Source organism: Haplochromis burtoni, unplaced genomic scaffold (genome assembly GCF_018398535.1).
Source record: "Haplochromis burtoni strain Fernald_Lab_line unplaced genomic scaffold, NCSU_Asbu1 Contig_21, whole genome shotgun sequence".
Classification (NCBI taxonomy): Eukaryota; Metazoa; Chordata; class Actinopteri; order Cichliformes; family Cichlidae; genus Haplochromis; species Haplochromis burtoni.
The window spans coordinates 2,005,071-2,021,600 of NW_024582382.1; the positions used below are offsets into that span (position 1 = coordinate 2,005,071).

Below are 16,530 nucleotides of genomic sequence, written 5' to 3' on the forward strand. Positions count from 1 at the left end.
GTCTTTCTGGGAAAGCAGAAATTAATATACATTTGGGTATAAAAACATTCAAAATTGTTTTATTCTTGTTTCTTAATCAGCCAAATAAAATAAGAGGTTTCCTTCTCTAACTCACATGTTTTTTGTTTTAATGAGAAAAAAGACTCAGTGACCGTTATTTATAGGAATAAATTTACCACACATTAAATAAGAGCAGAAACAACATAGATTTTATTTGTACATGAGGGTAGTTCATTAAGAAAACATGTAAATGAATGTAAAAAATAATTTAGGTGTTTTTTCTTTTTAATAAAATTACACAAATCATTGAAATAAATATAAAATATATGAGCAGAGTAATGACAAGTCATGAATGGTACATACTCAATTTATGCTGCCTTTTTACTGCTATTTGACAGTCACTATAAGCCTCGAGACATTTATCTCAAACTCACAAACGCAGAAGTTGCTGCTGTTAAACTAACATTCAATGTATTTCATCCATAATTTTAGCCACACCTAATCTGTACACATGCTCCACTCTTACAATATTAAAACTGACTTTCTACATGGCTAAAGTTAAATACTATAGCTTGTAGGACTGGCAAAGCTTGTGTGTTGAAGCTTATTTAATCAAAGACAGCTGATCACCTCGAATGCTTACTCAAGATATACAAGCATGCACATTTCTGTACATGCATTTGCTATAATTATTGTATGAAAGATTTAAAAAAAAGATCTGTTCTATTACTGCTCCTTGGTATTAACTGCGGTTTACTTCGATGTAGAAAGAAAGCTGATCAAACCAAGGTTTGTATTCACTCATGGCAGGAAGGTTTTTTTTTATTTTCACCTATAAACATGTCTACATTAATGTATCTACATCTTTAACCTTCTTTAAACTTGTGTGTCTACTAGACTTTTTTGGGTAGCTTAAGAAAAGAGCATGAATAAACTCTCTGCTAGGTCATACTGAAATGTAGAACTTAATTCACCCAGAGGAAGGTTTGTCCTTATTTAGGCACTGTACATAAATATATACTTTAAAATTTGAAACTATTTTTTTTTTCAGGTAATTATTATTTAGGTGTGCTCCTAAAAAAGTATTCACCTCAGACTCAAATACAGTAATAAGTGCTAAAAATTAAAGAAACCCTGATGTAGCTTAGTTTTGCTTGGAAACTAAACCACAAGAGGTCACTGTAATGCTATGCAGAAAATGCTTTTAGCCACAAAGCCTTTTAGGTGAATGTGCTCAAGAAATAAGTTATGTAAACAGGTAATATGTACTCATTTGTCCAAGGCTTGACACATTCCTTATCTGTAAGAGGCCTGGGTGAACAGTCGTAAAAGAGCTTTGGGGTTCTTTTTGTTTTGTTTTTTGTTAAGCAGTTACAAAAGCATTGCAGTCACTGAAATTTCTGGCTTGACATATTTAGAAAAGTATACCAGGTTTAGTGGCTGCAGGGGCGGACTAGGTTTGCATGCAGGTTGATCTGTTTTAAGAGCAAATTTTCCTCATATTCTATTTGCAATATTCTTAATAATTCCTCAGTTAACGCTGCCCAAAAGCCTATTTTGTAAACTAAACACTTGGTTGAAATTAGGCACTTTTAATATTAGGCAGTGTTTCGTGTTACACTCGAAATGATCAAATTTGACATGACAAAATATGATAGCTTCTACAGAAGGTCATCTGCAGCCTGCATGTAACCCTAGTTACTGTCCAAGTCGTGCATTAGATACATTGTGAATATGCTGAGAAGAACTATTCTTGGGCCATAAATACTCACAAAACTTAAGTTACGAAAACAGTTCTCTCGTTGTAAATTTGAATACTATTTTTTTTCCTTTTTTTTCTTTTTAAGAGAAAAGTTCAGCATTCATATAATTAGACTTCAAAGACCGATTACATAATCACACCACTCCCAGCATAGTAAAAGACATAAATATAGAAAAATATGTACTATATAATGTATATTTATATAATGTATATGCTTATAAAACTAAGTATCAGGAAAAAAAGAACATGGGCTGTATTGACACAAACCAAATGAAAAATACAAAATGAGAGTAAGAACACAGCAATGCCCCTGCTTATAAATCACAGCAGGTTGTACAGCAGCAAAGTTCCCCATACTGTTCTTTGCAGCTATGGAACAGGGGAAGAACAGTCATGTCCTCTTAGCCAAGAGAAAATCCTGACATGAACAATCTATTGACTTCACTCCAAATTGGGAATGGATTCTCGGTAAGAACAGCTCGATTTCAAGTGAATTTCATATTTAAATATTACAAAATGTACAATGAGAGCAAGGCCTTTACTGCATTTAGTTATCTTGACACCACAGTTTCTAGAGACGGGCGTCAGGAGTTCTCTTGTAGAAGAGCGTGTCAAAAGAAAAGTAGCTGGTTACTGTTTTGGAAATACCAACACCGGCAGCAGCACTTCTTGTGACCCAGTATTAGGAATGATTTCTATTTGGACGGAGTTCTCAATCTAAGGGACAACAGAAGCGGTGGGAGCTTTGCCGTCTCTAGTCTGTAATATACAGTAAGCAACTTGAATTTCATCATACTTAAAAGGTCTGCTCTTATTATTATATCCAATATGGATTACCTACCAAGAGTTGCATAAAGAAAAGAGATTAAACACCACTCAGTAAGTGCCTCAGCAGATAGTAGTTCACTATCATTAGTTACATTCGGCACAACTTTCCTGTAAGTGGTCCGACCACATTGTGTTTTCACTTAGTTAAGCTCCAGTAACTGCAGAAATGCAAGCGTAACTTCCTTCTTTAAACAAGTGGCCCTGTGATTTTTTTTTTCTACTCACTGTATCTTAACAGTCTTCTCTAAGTGCTATTTGATGAAAGACACCATTGTCAAACGCATGTTCCTTAATCACTTTCCAGTTTTGCAATTTAGTCTGACCAAGTTTACCATTTAAACAGAATTTAAAAAAATTTCTACAATATATATCAAGAAACTTCTGAGTCAAGGGGCAACACACAAATGCAATCACATGCAACAGCTCCAACTGCCTACACTGTCTTTGACAACATAACATAACAGTACTTTTCAGCTATCTGTCAACTAGAATGTAGTTGACAAGAGAGATCGGAACCCCTTCTGAAATCTGACGGTACTCAGACATGTCTTTTCTCAGTTGCCAGTAGGAGGAATGAAGGCACAAATGGCACTTTTCAGAATATTGTACAAGGAAACACAGTCCAGTCCGACAAAGACAAATTCTATCGTAATGGGTGATTTTAACTCTTTCCAAATATTAATTTAAGGTGTTTCTTCAAAACTGCCAGATTAGATCACTTTTAGCTGCATCATTCAAACTTCTCTGAACTGTACTGGTATTGCTTTCTAAATAAGTTACTTATATAGGTATCATGGTTAAAAGACTAGTATAGCTTTTTAGCTAAACATTGGTCAGTTGTCAACAGTATAACGCAAAGATCCCTCAGAACCATTTCTACATAAGATTTCATGTTACTCAAACACTTAGTCAAGTGACTTTACTGCTTAGCACCTCCTAAAAGTGCTAAGCATATAAGTTTCCGGTGCCGCGTTTGGCTAGCTTTCAAAGGCATCTGATAACTGTGGCCTTGAAGAAGTGTCCATTTGACCTCACAGTGGAAAGATATCACCTCTGTGTTAAAATACATGTGAGATATTGCATAGATCACATGTAGAACTGTTCAAGGCAACAGACACAGAGGCTCATTAATATTTATACAAAGAAAATGTGATTTGGCAAAGACTTTAAAAGTATCCATACTGTCTCATATGCGTTACTTTAAACCTCTCGTATTTTATTCTTTACATCATAAAGTATGAGAGGTGTCCCAGACCATGTGCTGCCACATTAAGGCGTGTCAAATACTTGAAATTTGAGTAAAAGCAAATCTCTGCTATTAGTCATGGAGGTAGGGTCACAGAGGCCCGATAACCTGCCGGTGCTGGTTGTCAGGAAGGGGGTTTGCACAGTGCACAGACAATGTAGATTGTGTAAAAGAGACAAATAGAGGGAGACAGAATTGTGAATGCAGCATAACATCACATAGAGCTTGCCACCCCGGCCACCCCTCAGTCTAACTACCGAGCCTCGTCTCAGTGTGGGATGAGTAGGTTTAGACCAGGTCAGAAATAGGAAGGACCAGGCAGGCAAAGGAGAGCCCAGTCCTGTCAACACTAGGAAGGTGTTGAGAAAGCGGATGGGCTGGAGTTGTTTTGGCTGGTAGATTTGACGATGGTGATGACGCTGGTAGGTGCAACTTTGCCTGGTGAGAGAGGCCCTCTGGTCACAGTCCGTGCGAAACACTGCAAAGCCTCATACTTGGCTCGCAGTGCATCCAACTCCAATCTCATGCTGGCATTCTCACGGGCCAGCTTGTCCACCTCCTGCTGCAGCTCGGTCTTTTGTCTCTCCAGCTCCTCCTTTTGGGTAACACGTTTGATGCGGCAGCTCGCGGCATAGCCGCGGTTTTTCAGGGTCCGCCGTCGCTGCTTCAATCGCACAACATCCTCCTTGGTGAGCCCACGCAGGTGCTGATTGAGCTCCCGCACAGACATGGCAACCAACTCATCATCGCTGAGCACAGGGGCATTCTCACCCACCTCCTTCTTGACCTGCAAGACACGAGCAGTGCATGAAGAACTGTGTGCAGGCGTGAATCACTAAAACATTTTTCAAACTTCTCATGCTTACCTTTAAAGCTTTGCTCGTCTTAAAAGTAGTCGTCATTCCCTGCATGAAGACAAATGACCAGAATCTCACAGAAGACACTGAAAAGTAAAAAACATACGACCTCAAGTAAGTGAAACAGAACATATTATTGATGGACGAAAGTAATTACAATTAAGCAGATTTACTCAGCTACTTATGTTGGCAATTTAGAAGCAATTGAGGTAGTGAAGTTATTCTACTAGAATGACTGGGCAGCATGTGTTACTTTGCGCATATCATTAGTTTATACTACTCGGGTTACTTCTGCTGCAGAGTGCGTTAACATACAGGAATTTTAAACAGTGCATTTTAGTTCAAGCACTATATTTTAAAAATGAGATACTGATATTTTTTACTTACATGTTATTTGACATTTCAGATATGACAGATAAGCAGAAATGACACCCCCAGTGGTGATACGCGAGAAGTTTACTGCACAGACGTCACATCCCAGGGTTACATCATATGTCAGTGCTCATGTTTGTTTGTTAGTGACATAAATACCAGCAGATGGCAGCATGACTCTATTAATTGTCAGCACTGTTGCTTGTCTGTCTTTACATATTAAAAAGAGGGCCGTGACAATGTAGTTCACTAGACCAGGCAAAATTAGAAACAGGCAACCTCTCTCCTGCTCGTCACAGAACTTTGCATTTAAGCTCTCTGCCTCAGTGATTTTGCCAGGGCAGTATTTAGAAAAGCCTCTCTGTACTCATTACAGTGAGCCACATGCTTTCCAGACTGCTGCCATGGCCAAAAAAAGCAAGAGCGCTGAGCTGCGATCCTGTGAGAGGCACACATCCCCCAAAGGCTCCATTTCAAGACCTACAGACCAGCTTGACTACGAGTGCACTGTTCCATGCTCAACAGATACCATGGAAACGCCCTGCAAATGGGCGTGGGAGTGTGAGTCACATGGTCACCAAAAGGGTAAACAAGTCTCATTCATAACCGCAACACAGCCCATACATAGTACAGACCAAAAGAAAAAAAGAACAGCACTAACTTGTGCTGCTAACTTCAAGGCAACCTGTGTACAAAAATCCTCAATTCCCCTCTTAAATTCATCATTTATCTTCTGATCTGACATCTCTGGATTTACAGAGCAGCAGTCTACAGGATTCTGCCTCCTCATCAAAGCAAATCATCACATCAGTATAACATTTATAGTTCTGCTGAACTTTACAGGGCAGCATGTGGAAAATTCCTAAAGATAGAGTGTCACAGAGAAATAGTTTCCTTTATAGTCACTGATGTATTTTTGCTGGGAGACAATGTAGTCTATCGATTTAGTGCCGTCTCTCTGTGGTTGGATCCTCTTACATTGGGCTTTCCTGAGCTGCCCTATGCCCTTATTTAACGCTCGTGGATATATTTAGCCCGCAGTGCTGACACAAATTTCTGCCAACTAAACAATTTAAAGGGAGCAATGCGATAAGTGATACCCTCAGTAAGAGGGGAAATATTCTCTTCAGACCTATTAGCTGAAGCATTCGTGGAAGAAAATACTGTGGGTGTGGCTGTTCATTGTGTGATATATATATATTTCTGTTAATACAGGGCCTCTAGGGGATTCTAACTCAGACCAGTAGTGCAGTGAAAACTTAGAAAAACAAATGCTTTTTTCTTCTTCTTGTCTTTTAAACATTACTAAGTCATTGTCCTGAAATAGAAAATCAAGTCAGAATCCTAACTTGGAAAATAAACACATGGCAAATGTGTGTAATGAGCGAACAGCTACAAACAGAATCCACATAAACTTCGGTTTAGAGATTTAAGGAACATCTGGTGTGCTCGCTGATGTCCTTTATTTATCTGCAAAACATGCTGCAAAGAATTACATAACTGAGATTTTAGAGGCATCAAATAAAGATGATGAACTAAAATAAAACATTCCTCAAAAGCAAGCTGGCTCTAAACGGTCTAATTTAAGTGGTATTGCGTCAGAGGGGGGTCCCTGGGTATGTTCCTTGCAAAAATCATGGAAAAGCGGACTGGGGCCTCTCTGATCTTTATACAAGAGGTCCCCAGTCTGAACCAATATGCCAGATTGTTTGCCTGAAATTCTTAAGGCATGTGCTTATGTTTTTGCAACTTGCACAGGGACACGGCTTTCTTGATTAGGACACCAAAGTTTCCCCAGAGAACAAAACAAACCCCAGCAACCACACAGAGAAGACAGACAAAACACGTCCTCTCACTATAGTCAAGAAAACAACTTACGTTAGGCTTTTTTTTTTCTTCATAACAGTAAGGAAAGGAGTCTGGGAAAATACCTCAAAGAAAAGCCACAGTTGGCGGGTAAAGAACAAAACCACATTCCTGAGCGAACACACATGTGCAAACCCTCACATGCACACAGGCGAACCTTCGCTGAAGAGGGAACATGCAGTCTGAATATATCCTGCAATGCGCTCAGCTACGGGGGTGGAGTGGAGACAAACCCACTTGTAAAACAATGGCTGCAAATTTCACAAAATGTCTGGAATTTTGAAGTATCGCACATCTGTCACTTGGCCAAATAAATGGAAAACAGCCTACGCATGCTTACGTGTGGAAGTCAGGAGTCTTTCTTCCTTATTGTTGTGTTCCTTTGAGGGACAAATTGTAAACAAAGTGCTTCATTTTTTTTTTTAATTCACTTTCCCTCATTTTGATATACAACAAGCAATACTGTTTTATTCCTAACGACACCCCTTTGATGACTGATAACCAAATAAGTGCTCACTGGAGTAAATGCTCCACTGTCTATCCACTATAAGCACAAACATTTCACGGCTCTGCTTGTTTGCTGGGGGATTTGAGCAAAAAGCACAATGTTGCCTGCTGTGTTCTTTTGAAGATGTACAGATGCATGTTATGAATATTTTTAACTAGTTCAAAAGCAAGTAAACCAGAGCAGAAGCAAGAAAACAGTGATTTTAAAAAGAATCATCTCTAGGCAAACAATTGTGGGACAAGAAATCCATTATAACCTTGCTCTACATCTGAGACCAAGCCAGTTAAATAAATGTATGTACCTTTCCTTCACCGATACCTCGTGGTTAAAGTATAGCTTACTGTTTTTGAAGTCAGGGATCGGGTCATGTTCATGGCTGCTGTTCAGTTACAGCAGGTAACTGTGGGGCCCAGCCTTCCCCTAAAATAAACAGCGTATCAAAGACTTATGCGCTCACACTTCACTAATAAATGCAGAGCTGGCTTGTCTGGATTCTTTGTTTTTCTTCTCTTTTTGTGCAGGTTGGGGAGGGGGTTCAGCGCAAAGCAGACTTAATGCTGCCCTTGACATTCAACTTTAGTCTTCATGAGAAAGCGCTTGCATTTCTTGCACTTTTCTAAGGGGAGGGGGGTGGAGAGATTTCTTCACAGACTGAGGCACGCAGCACTCTGCTCTTTCTCCAGCGCAGCACATTTGGTGGGATATTATGTGAAGGAAATGGAGAGCATAGCTGAGCAGTGAGTCATGCTGTTTACTGGTAAAAGCGACAACCAGCAGCAGGGAATCACACCCTCCTGATCTGACATTTCCTGGAAAATCCCGTTGTTTCAGGGAGAGGAAGGAAAAGTACAGAGAACCTCAGAAATGGTTGGCATGACCAGCGGAACTTTCTTGCGGAAAGGGAGGAGATCTCACCGAATATCTGTGAGAAGATATTCTCCCAGTCATCGACACTGGTTTTCAGAACGATGTAAAGAATGAAAAGTGGACACATCGGTCCTTTTTTAAATTATAACTAATAATTAGTGAATAAAAGAAGACCTATTAATATTCAGTCACTTCTAATAATAGTCCTAAAGATTTCGATAATGTTCTTTCAGGACAGATAGGTTGAGCAAACGTTTCGAATTATTTGATTTGAGTTTGAATCACAACAGAATCAAGAGTTGCATCCAGCTCCATCAGGAATCAACAGAGAATTCCCAGCAACACAATCCGGCAATATAATTACAGGAGTACCTCTGCCATTTGCCACACCTCTGACCATAATGAGGTGAAAGCAGTGGTTTGAGATCCAGTCTTTCTGACAGAAATGACTTGATACAAGTCGCTGCCGGTGGCAGAGGGAACAATCTCAAATGCTATATAACTGCCAGGGAGTCACGTTTGACAGATGCAAGGCAGACCTGTTCAAACAGTCACCTCTTATTGCCTGTGTCTACTCTGGTTGGCATGTTCGGCTGCAAATAAAAATCACTGGCTTCCACAGTCAGTAATCAAAACTTGACATCTTTTTTCCAGTAAGAGGAGCAAAACACATCACAGCCAACGTGTTCTGTGTGAGTCATAGCATTGCTAACCACAAACATTTCACTTTCACAATACTCCACCACAAAAACGGTCTCGCATTCTGCATTGCTTTCATCCATCACCACTGTCCGGCAAAATGAGAAACAAAGGGAAGACAATTTGACCACATGTTGCATCTTCAGGGGAATTCCCCCCCCCCCCACTGTCCCATACTGGTATGATGAGTCAGCTGCTGTAATTTCTCCATCCAAAAAAGATATCATCACTTTGGTGATTGAACCACATGTTAACCTCATGACAGGAGCACACCCTGCTCCTACTGCTTCAGACTGAAAGTCAGTGTGCACCCACCAGAAACAACTGAATCATAAAGCCCCCCCTCAAGACATCAACCTGTGACCATCTAAGCGGAACAAGTTACTCAGACACAAATATTTTCCATATATTAATCACAAGTTTTTAAGTAAATGGCAAAGGGCAAACTGAAAGGTGGACATACAAGACTGCAAAGAAGATCATTGTGAGCTATTTTAGAGCCATGGTCAAAAATTCAATTAGTCATTGTAATTCAAGGTTTTCTTATCTTTACCCAATTCATTAAGAGTTATGCAGAGCAGGAATTCTAGCTAAACACGGCGATAAGATAAAGTCTCTAAAGTGATTCATCGTTTGTGGAAATATGGGTTCCTTCTGCTGTTTCTTGTAGGCTAGTCAACCCTGGTGGTCTACCTCCACTCCACATCGTGCCCTTTGTCCCACATGTCTAAAAATGCAGACCACGTGTCGATTCCAATGTCAAAAGCAGGCTGGTATTCTGCATTATAGCACCCGCTATCAACCTCGCTGCCATGAGCTGGGGAAGAGCGCGAAAATTAAGGAGGATGTGAAAAATGTTGTACATGGATTTGTTTCAATAGGAAAGTGAGGAAGTTTATTTCACTTCCATTTTCCGAAAATCTCATTCAAGTCACAGAAATGCTATAAATAAACACACATGTGGGGGGGGGGGGAAATGCAATTTTGGGGTTTGGGTTTTTTTCGTTCTAGAAAAAGTTATAATCTAAAACCTTAGAGGTTCAGGCATGCTTAGTAATAGTATATAAACATATTTTGTAACACATTCTGTAACTTTAGCTTTACTTTTAATGAGAAGTGCGAAGAAATAGTGTGATTTTTATCGTCTTATTTTTCTTCCCTCCCACAATGCTGGTCGAAAACGTCTCCTCGCTCGTTATACAGTTTATAAAATTTATTAGCTATAATTTTTTTAAAGGGACCGCATTCAGTCAGTGTCATAATCACTGCTGTTATTTTCAAAGAACCATTTCAAATCGCAGGAAAGCGGCAAAACACACGTTTGTTTCCCCCTTTTACATATTTTCATACAATTTCTAACTTCCTATATGCGACTGCTCGGAGGTCTGCGCCACTTTTGAAGCACTGTATTATGTATCTCCAGCACAACACGTGTCCGCCCGAAAGCAACAAATCTACGAAATCAACATGAGCTTTCATAACTGGGATCAAAACTTATCCTACGAAGAGGATGCACAACACAAGCCTGTTTGCGTGCGCCACTATGTCACCGTGAGAACTCGAGTAATTTAGAAAGGAATGTCAAAACATCTTTCCGAAAAAAATAAATAATTAAAAAAAATACAACCTCACCTCTGTGGACTCAGATATCTGTGGACCGGAGTGTGTAAAACTGTCAAAGTATGTTTCCTCGACAACCGGTGAAGCAAGTTGACAAACTTGGTAAAAAGCGTCCAGCACAGACGGGCAGCGGCGTATCCTCGTACTAAATTAACTACAAAACAACAACAATGTACCAACATTCCACGCTCTGCTTCCGCAAGCACTCACGTCACCGATTCCTCGTGACCGCCCCCTCCATTCATGAAAATAACTTTGTGCTGACGTCAGTCTGGGGAGGTGGGGTGGGGAGGGGGGAGGCCTGGGGGAGGCCATAAATAGAAGACAGATACTGCTGGCGACTGCTTTTGCTTACTTTACAAAACTAATCTGCAGAAAGTCAGCTCACGTTGCCAGCATTAGCCAAGAAAAACTTCAGATTTCTAAAGGAAGTCATAAACCTGTTGCTCTCTAACTATGCTCACCACCCCCTCCTTCCCTCTTCTCCTCCTCCTATATTTTTGAGTCAGCTCTCCACTACAAGGTATTCAAAAAATACCTTTGAGTGAGGGAAAACAGCGACCTCCTCCCTCAGACTTGAGGAGCAGCAGCAGCATTCCATTCCTGAGGAAAGTATGTGGTGTAGTAGCTCAGCAGTCCCAGGATTTCTCTTATTTTAACTGCACTACTGCCAATAGCGTCACAGGTTATTCTGGGTAATTAAGTACTGAATGTAAATATGTTAAGTCAGTAGCCTTTTATGGCCTCTACTTGTATGGCTTTTCCTCTGCAGCTATATGGTATTAGAAGATCTCAGCTTTGACTTGAACTATGGTGCCTGTTATAGTCAGATGCAGTGTGCTGACACTAGAAAACACTTTGAGCTGGGCAGCTGAAATTGCTGAAAACTTTTCTTTCTTTTTTTTTTTTTTTTTTTGCTGTACAATGCAGTAAAACCCTGGGGAAGTGAACATCTGGATCCAAAGCCATCCAAATATGTAGATTTTGGTTGGTTTTATTAAAGTGCATACTCAGCCATTTGTGGTTATTTATTGGTTTATGGCTACCTATGACAAATATCAAACAGTTAAATACTCTCTTGAGCTGTTATTGTGCATTTACCATACATCTCTTCAAAATCTGAGCATGGACATGCTGTCAGGACGTCAGGGAAGCTTTTTTTTTTTCTTTGACCATTTTAGGCCAAAAGCAGCTTCATTATTGAATCATTTTTTGTTCCATGATGTTTAATGGTGCTATCTTTAGCAAGTGGTGAGGCGAATGAGGAAACAGAGCGGCACACAGACACAATGTCAGATCCATGACAAAAGTGTGACCTTTAGATAAAGAATGAGTTGTAGTTTATTAGTAAATAAAGAAGAAATGCTGAGTTGGCTTCTGGCTGGGCGATTCAGTGCGCTGAGATCTTTCTGTGCAGACTTCTCTCTGGTGGGTGGATGGTTTAACATTTACAGTTTTTCCAAAGCACTTGACAAAAACATTGGAGACTGACAATTCTGAGTCAGAGAGGAGTAGTCCTTTATACGATTCACAAAAGCTTGCTTACAGAAAAACTGACTAATTCCTTAGAACTGTTTTTTTTTTGTACTCTGGCTTTATGCCAGACAAGCAGACTGGGATAGATTTAAAATGAATGTCATCATTTATGGCAAATGACTCAACAGTTCAACCTTTTCCCCCGAATCGCATATGGAATCAGTTGTTTACTAAGGATGGTTGGCTCCGTCCTTTCATCTGTGCTGGAACCTGCTTTGAGTAAAAAGCAAATAAACCAAATGAGTAACCTTCTTTGTGTACAGGTTACTTGCATCACATCACAGATTATAGATGAGATGAGACACAAATGAGTTATTAGAATAACTGTTATTGGACTGTATTAAAGATGAGCTTGAGTAAATCAGGATCACATATTAAGTGAAATAAGATGATGGGATACAATGCAGAAAATGTAAATACAAAAGTGTGGTGCATTGCTTGTTTTCTAGAGAATGTGCAGACAGAGAAAAGAAAGAGATCAAACTGGAGAGTCTCTGCAGGACCACCGCGAATATTCTGCACCAGTCAGACATCCAGCTGCTCAGTCAATGGCATAACCCTCTGTTACTGTCCATCTGGCAGCAGTGTATGCGGATGACCTGAAATACACCCGACGTGTGAAACAAAACAAAAACAGCAAAACCATGTGCGGCAGACTTGCCGGGGTTTTTGTCAGATCGACGTGCTGTGGGGTCTGGGTTCTTGCGGGCAGTTTTGAATTACAGGAAGTAACATTGACTCACTAATCTGGGTTCTTTCTGACTCAGACTTCTGAACTCCTAAGAAATCTGATCTGGTACAAAGAGGCCCACTGTTGTAAGGGGATCATTCCTTTTCTTCCAAATACTCCAAATGATTTGTTAGCAGAAGAATGGTTTTAAGATATTTATAGGATACTTTAAACTCACAGCCAATTAACTCACACTGCATTAAAAAAAATAATAATCCTGTTTTCCTCCCAACTAGATCCTTCCACAATGTCCAGGCACAACTTGCTGAAAATACCTGACATATTAGACAGCCAGCTCTGGCACAGTCTGAGCTGTACGTAATTTCGAAAGCTAAAAAACAGCTTTTTTTTTTTGTACATTTGTAGACTTCACATGTGACACAAGATTTAATTTGGAGCATTTACTGAACATTCCACTGACTTCACCAAAATGTGTTTCATATGAAAACACTTTATGTAACCAGCTGGCAGCTTAGAGCAGCATGGAAATGAACATGGTGAGGTTACAGTGGTAGTGATGGCAGTACTAGCTGGAGCAAACACTGGTGGACTGTTTAAAGTCTAATACCAAGATTCTCTTTTACGCTTTAAATGGCAAAAAAGTGAGTTTGGGAATTTGCAGACAGCAAGAGAGCAGAGAGAAGGACAGAGTTATTTCTCTTTTTTAGTCCTGTCACAGCTGAGCAATGCTTAAGGAATGAACAGTTCACTGCTGCTGACTATGGGCGGGACTAAATATGGGCATTATAAAGTGTAACACTTTGATGCTCTAATTTTTTTCCCCTAAAGCTACTGATAGCTGTAAATTTGAAAAAAAAAGTGAAGATTAACACATTTAAAATGAACACTGTTAATTCTTTATATTCAGAAAAGTTTAGTCACTGTTAGCATAAAATAAGCCTCCGCTTGCAAAGTGACAAGTGGAGCCTGTCTTAATTAAACCCATCTAGAGTTTGCTGCTTCTCTTTGAAATCATCATGCCACAATCTTAAGTTTTCTCTAAGACCTCCAGAAGAATATAGCAAGAGATTTTTTTTAATTATTTTTTGCAGCCACGATTCCACTCTCAGTAAAAACTGTAGATTTTAGATGGCTGCCAGTTTTTACTGAACCGGCTGCCAAAGCAAATCCAACCCAAGAGTGACAAAACCCCTAGTTTTAACTGGAGGAGCTGCTGGTAGCTCATGCAAGTGTTGCTGTCAAAGCAAAGGTTTAGATAATCAGAAAGAGATGGTTCCCTGTATTGAAGATGTGGCAGGGAAAATACTTTGATGTTCAAAGCAAAAAATTTAAGAGTAAAATACATTTTGCCAACAGGCTGAGGCTGGGAGTTCTAGAATAATTTGTTCTGTCTAGACAAATCAGAGGCAGAGCTTTTTGGTTAAAGTAACAGTAGACATGTTTGTCACACTGGGAGCTTAGTAGAAGAAGAACTGACAGAAATGGTAAAGTCTGGGGTCGCCTCTCTTCTCTTGGGGGACTGGGCGATCATTTATTGAACTATAAATTCTGCATCATAACTAAGATTATTGGAATATAATATGAGGCTACCTGTCTGAAAAGTGAATCAGAAAGGGACATTTCAACAAGGCAATAATTAACCTTCAGTCCACCCTGGAATAACTCAAAAGGAAGAACTGTAAGGTGATTGAATGGCCTTAAAGCCCAGAGTTCAAAAAAGATTTGATAGAGGAACTGCTGTTTGAAAACCCTCCTGCCTAAGGTCATCTGGCAACTGAAGGAATTTTGCATAGAGGAGTGGTTAAAAAATTTCAACCAGCCAGTGCCAGATAGTAAGCAATTATGCAAAAACTCTTAAAAAAGGTCATTTCTGCTAAAGGGGCAAAAAAGCACCTGCATCCTTCCACAGAATAATATTTAATCTTCATATTTTAGTAGAATAGCTGATTGACCTGCATCTCATTCCAGACCTTTGGCTGTGGTGTTTTTGAAAGCGAAATGCAGTTCTTTTATTAAGCTTAAAAGCAGCCAAAGTTTTGCTTGGATTTAATTTTTTTCAATTAATTTTCACAAAGGATGAAAGTAATTAAACGCATGATGTGAATCAAATGAAGTGATGAGAGCTATCTTGTCTCTTAATTCAGAATAAAGCGCTTAAAACTCACAGTTCAAATGCAATGCTTGCCTTTTTGTCCTCCGACTTCACAAGGGAACACAAAGGAGACTAAAAATGAAGGTTAAATGGGAAAGAAGAGGGGTATTTTTTTCAAGCTCGACCAGTCTAAAGCTGTAGTGAGGAACAGTGTGCAGAAATAATGATGACTATGATTATGAGATGGCAAAATATCTGCAGACTCTGGCACAAGTGATGATGAAAAAGCTTTGCAAGGCACTGACTGAAACCCATTAAGCAAATGCCAGTAACTATGCTTAAAATGATTTACGGTTTTGCAGCATTTGATAGAGTTAGAGTGATGACATCTGCTGGCCATTTCTTCATCTTTCACTTGGGATTTTAGAAAAAGACCTAATCAAAAAGCTGAGTCAAACTATAAAACATTGCTGTTATTCTCATATTTTTCTCCAATAGAAAAAGATTTTGGAGATTCTATTGAAAAAAATGACATATTTAAATATAAATATACTTAAATACTGTAGAGAGTAGTAAAATATTATTTCTGTCTCTTTATGTGACACTGATTTCAACTTAATTTTACCATAAACTATTTCAATTAACACATATTTATTTTTCATACCATGCGTTAACATCAGTAATTTTGATACAAAACATTTTTATCAACACATTCTTGTTTATTTTTATTTTCATGTTATTAACACTAAAGGGAGAAGAAAAATGTGTGAATCTTTAGCGCCCCCAATTGGTAATATCACGTAATTACTTCGCTTTTTAAAAAAAAAGAAAAAAAAAGTTTTCTTTTATTTTGGAGGTGACCGGAAGGTGTTTTAAATTAAGTATTGACCAATGACAGTACACACAAATATACACGTTCCTCTGCTGTGATGGTACAAACCCTGTGGTGTACAGCACGTTTCCTTTAACGTGTATTACATTAGCATAGACAGTACTGTGACAGCATTATACACACATTATCTATGCTATATCAACAGTAAATGGAAACAGTTATGTATTATGAATCTATAATGTCGTTATTTTGTATAAGGACGCCCTCTGACGATCACCGTTGGCTCGTCAGCTTACGGGAACAATGACATAATACGACTTCCGGTTAAAAAAACTTGTTACAAAGTTTTACACAAAGTTATAGGAGAAGATTTGTCATGTCTACCAAGGCAGATGTGATTAAATGATAAGTTTTTCCCCGCAAATAAAACTGGCTAAACATATATAGTTTTTATTATTAGATTTTTAACTTTTTTTTACATATTGTAAACCACGTCTACTGGTACTGAAGCTGGGGAATAAAATCATAAAACTGTGATGGCGCAGTTCTGTCGTAAATATTACAGATGAGGGTTAAAGATAAGAATACCACCATGATTGGAAGAGTTAACCATTTTAATCTGTAAAAGTAATTACACACAAATGTTTGCTGCATAGACATTTAAGGATACGACGAACTATTTTACTTTGAACTGATTGGAAATGCCTTAATAATAAAAAGTTGAGAGAAGAGAGCAAGTTCGTATACGGAGGTG

General features: G+C 39.0%; 1 protein-coding gene across 3 annotated transcripts; it reads right to left on the minus strand.

The window, feature by feature from the left end:
- Positions 1-187: 187 nt before the first annotated feature.
- On the minus strand, positions 188-10,828 carry mafk (v-maf avian musculoaponeurotic fibrosarcoma oncogene homolog K). 3 transcript variants are annotated; one of them, XM_005920283.3, is made up of 3 exons: positions 10,633-10,828; positions 4,703-4,779; positions 188-4,623 (listed from the first exon to the last, which is right to left on the minus strand). In XM_005920283.3, the coding sequence occupies exons 2-3, from the start codon at positions 4,745-4,747 to the stop codon at positions 4,186-4,188; spliced, it is 483 nt and encodes a 160-aa protein (XP_005920345.1). In that variant the 5' UTR covers positions 4,748-4,779; positions 10,633-10,828; the 3' UTR covers positions 188-4,185. The 3 variants fall into 3 exon arrangements, with proteins under 3 accessions (XP_005920345.1, XP_005920344.1, XP_042074555.1); XM_005920282.3 differs by having other exon boundaries at positions 10,638-10,826; XM_042218621.1 differs by having other exon boundaries at positions 4,703-10,828.
- Between the last annotated feature and the right edge of the window lie 5,702 nt (positions 10,829-16,530).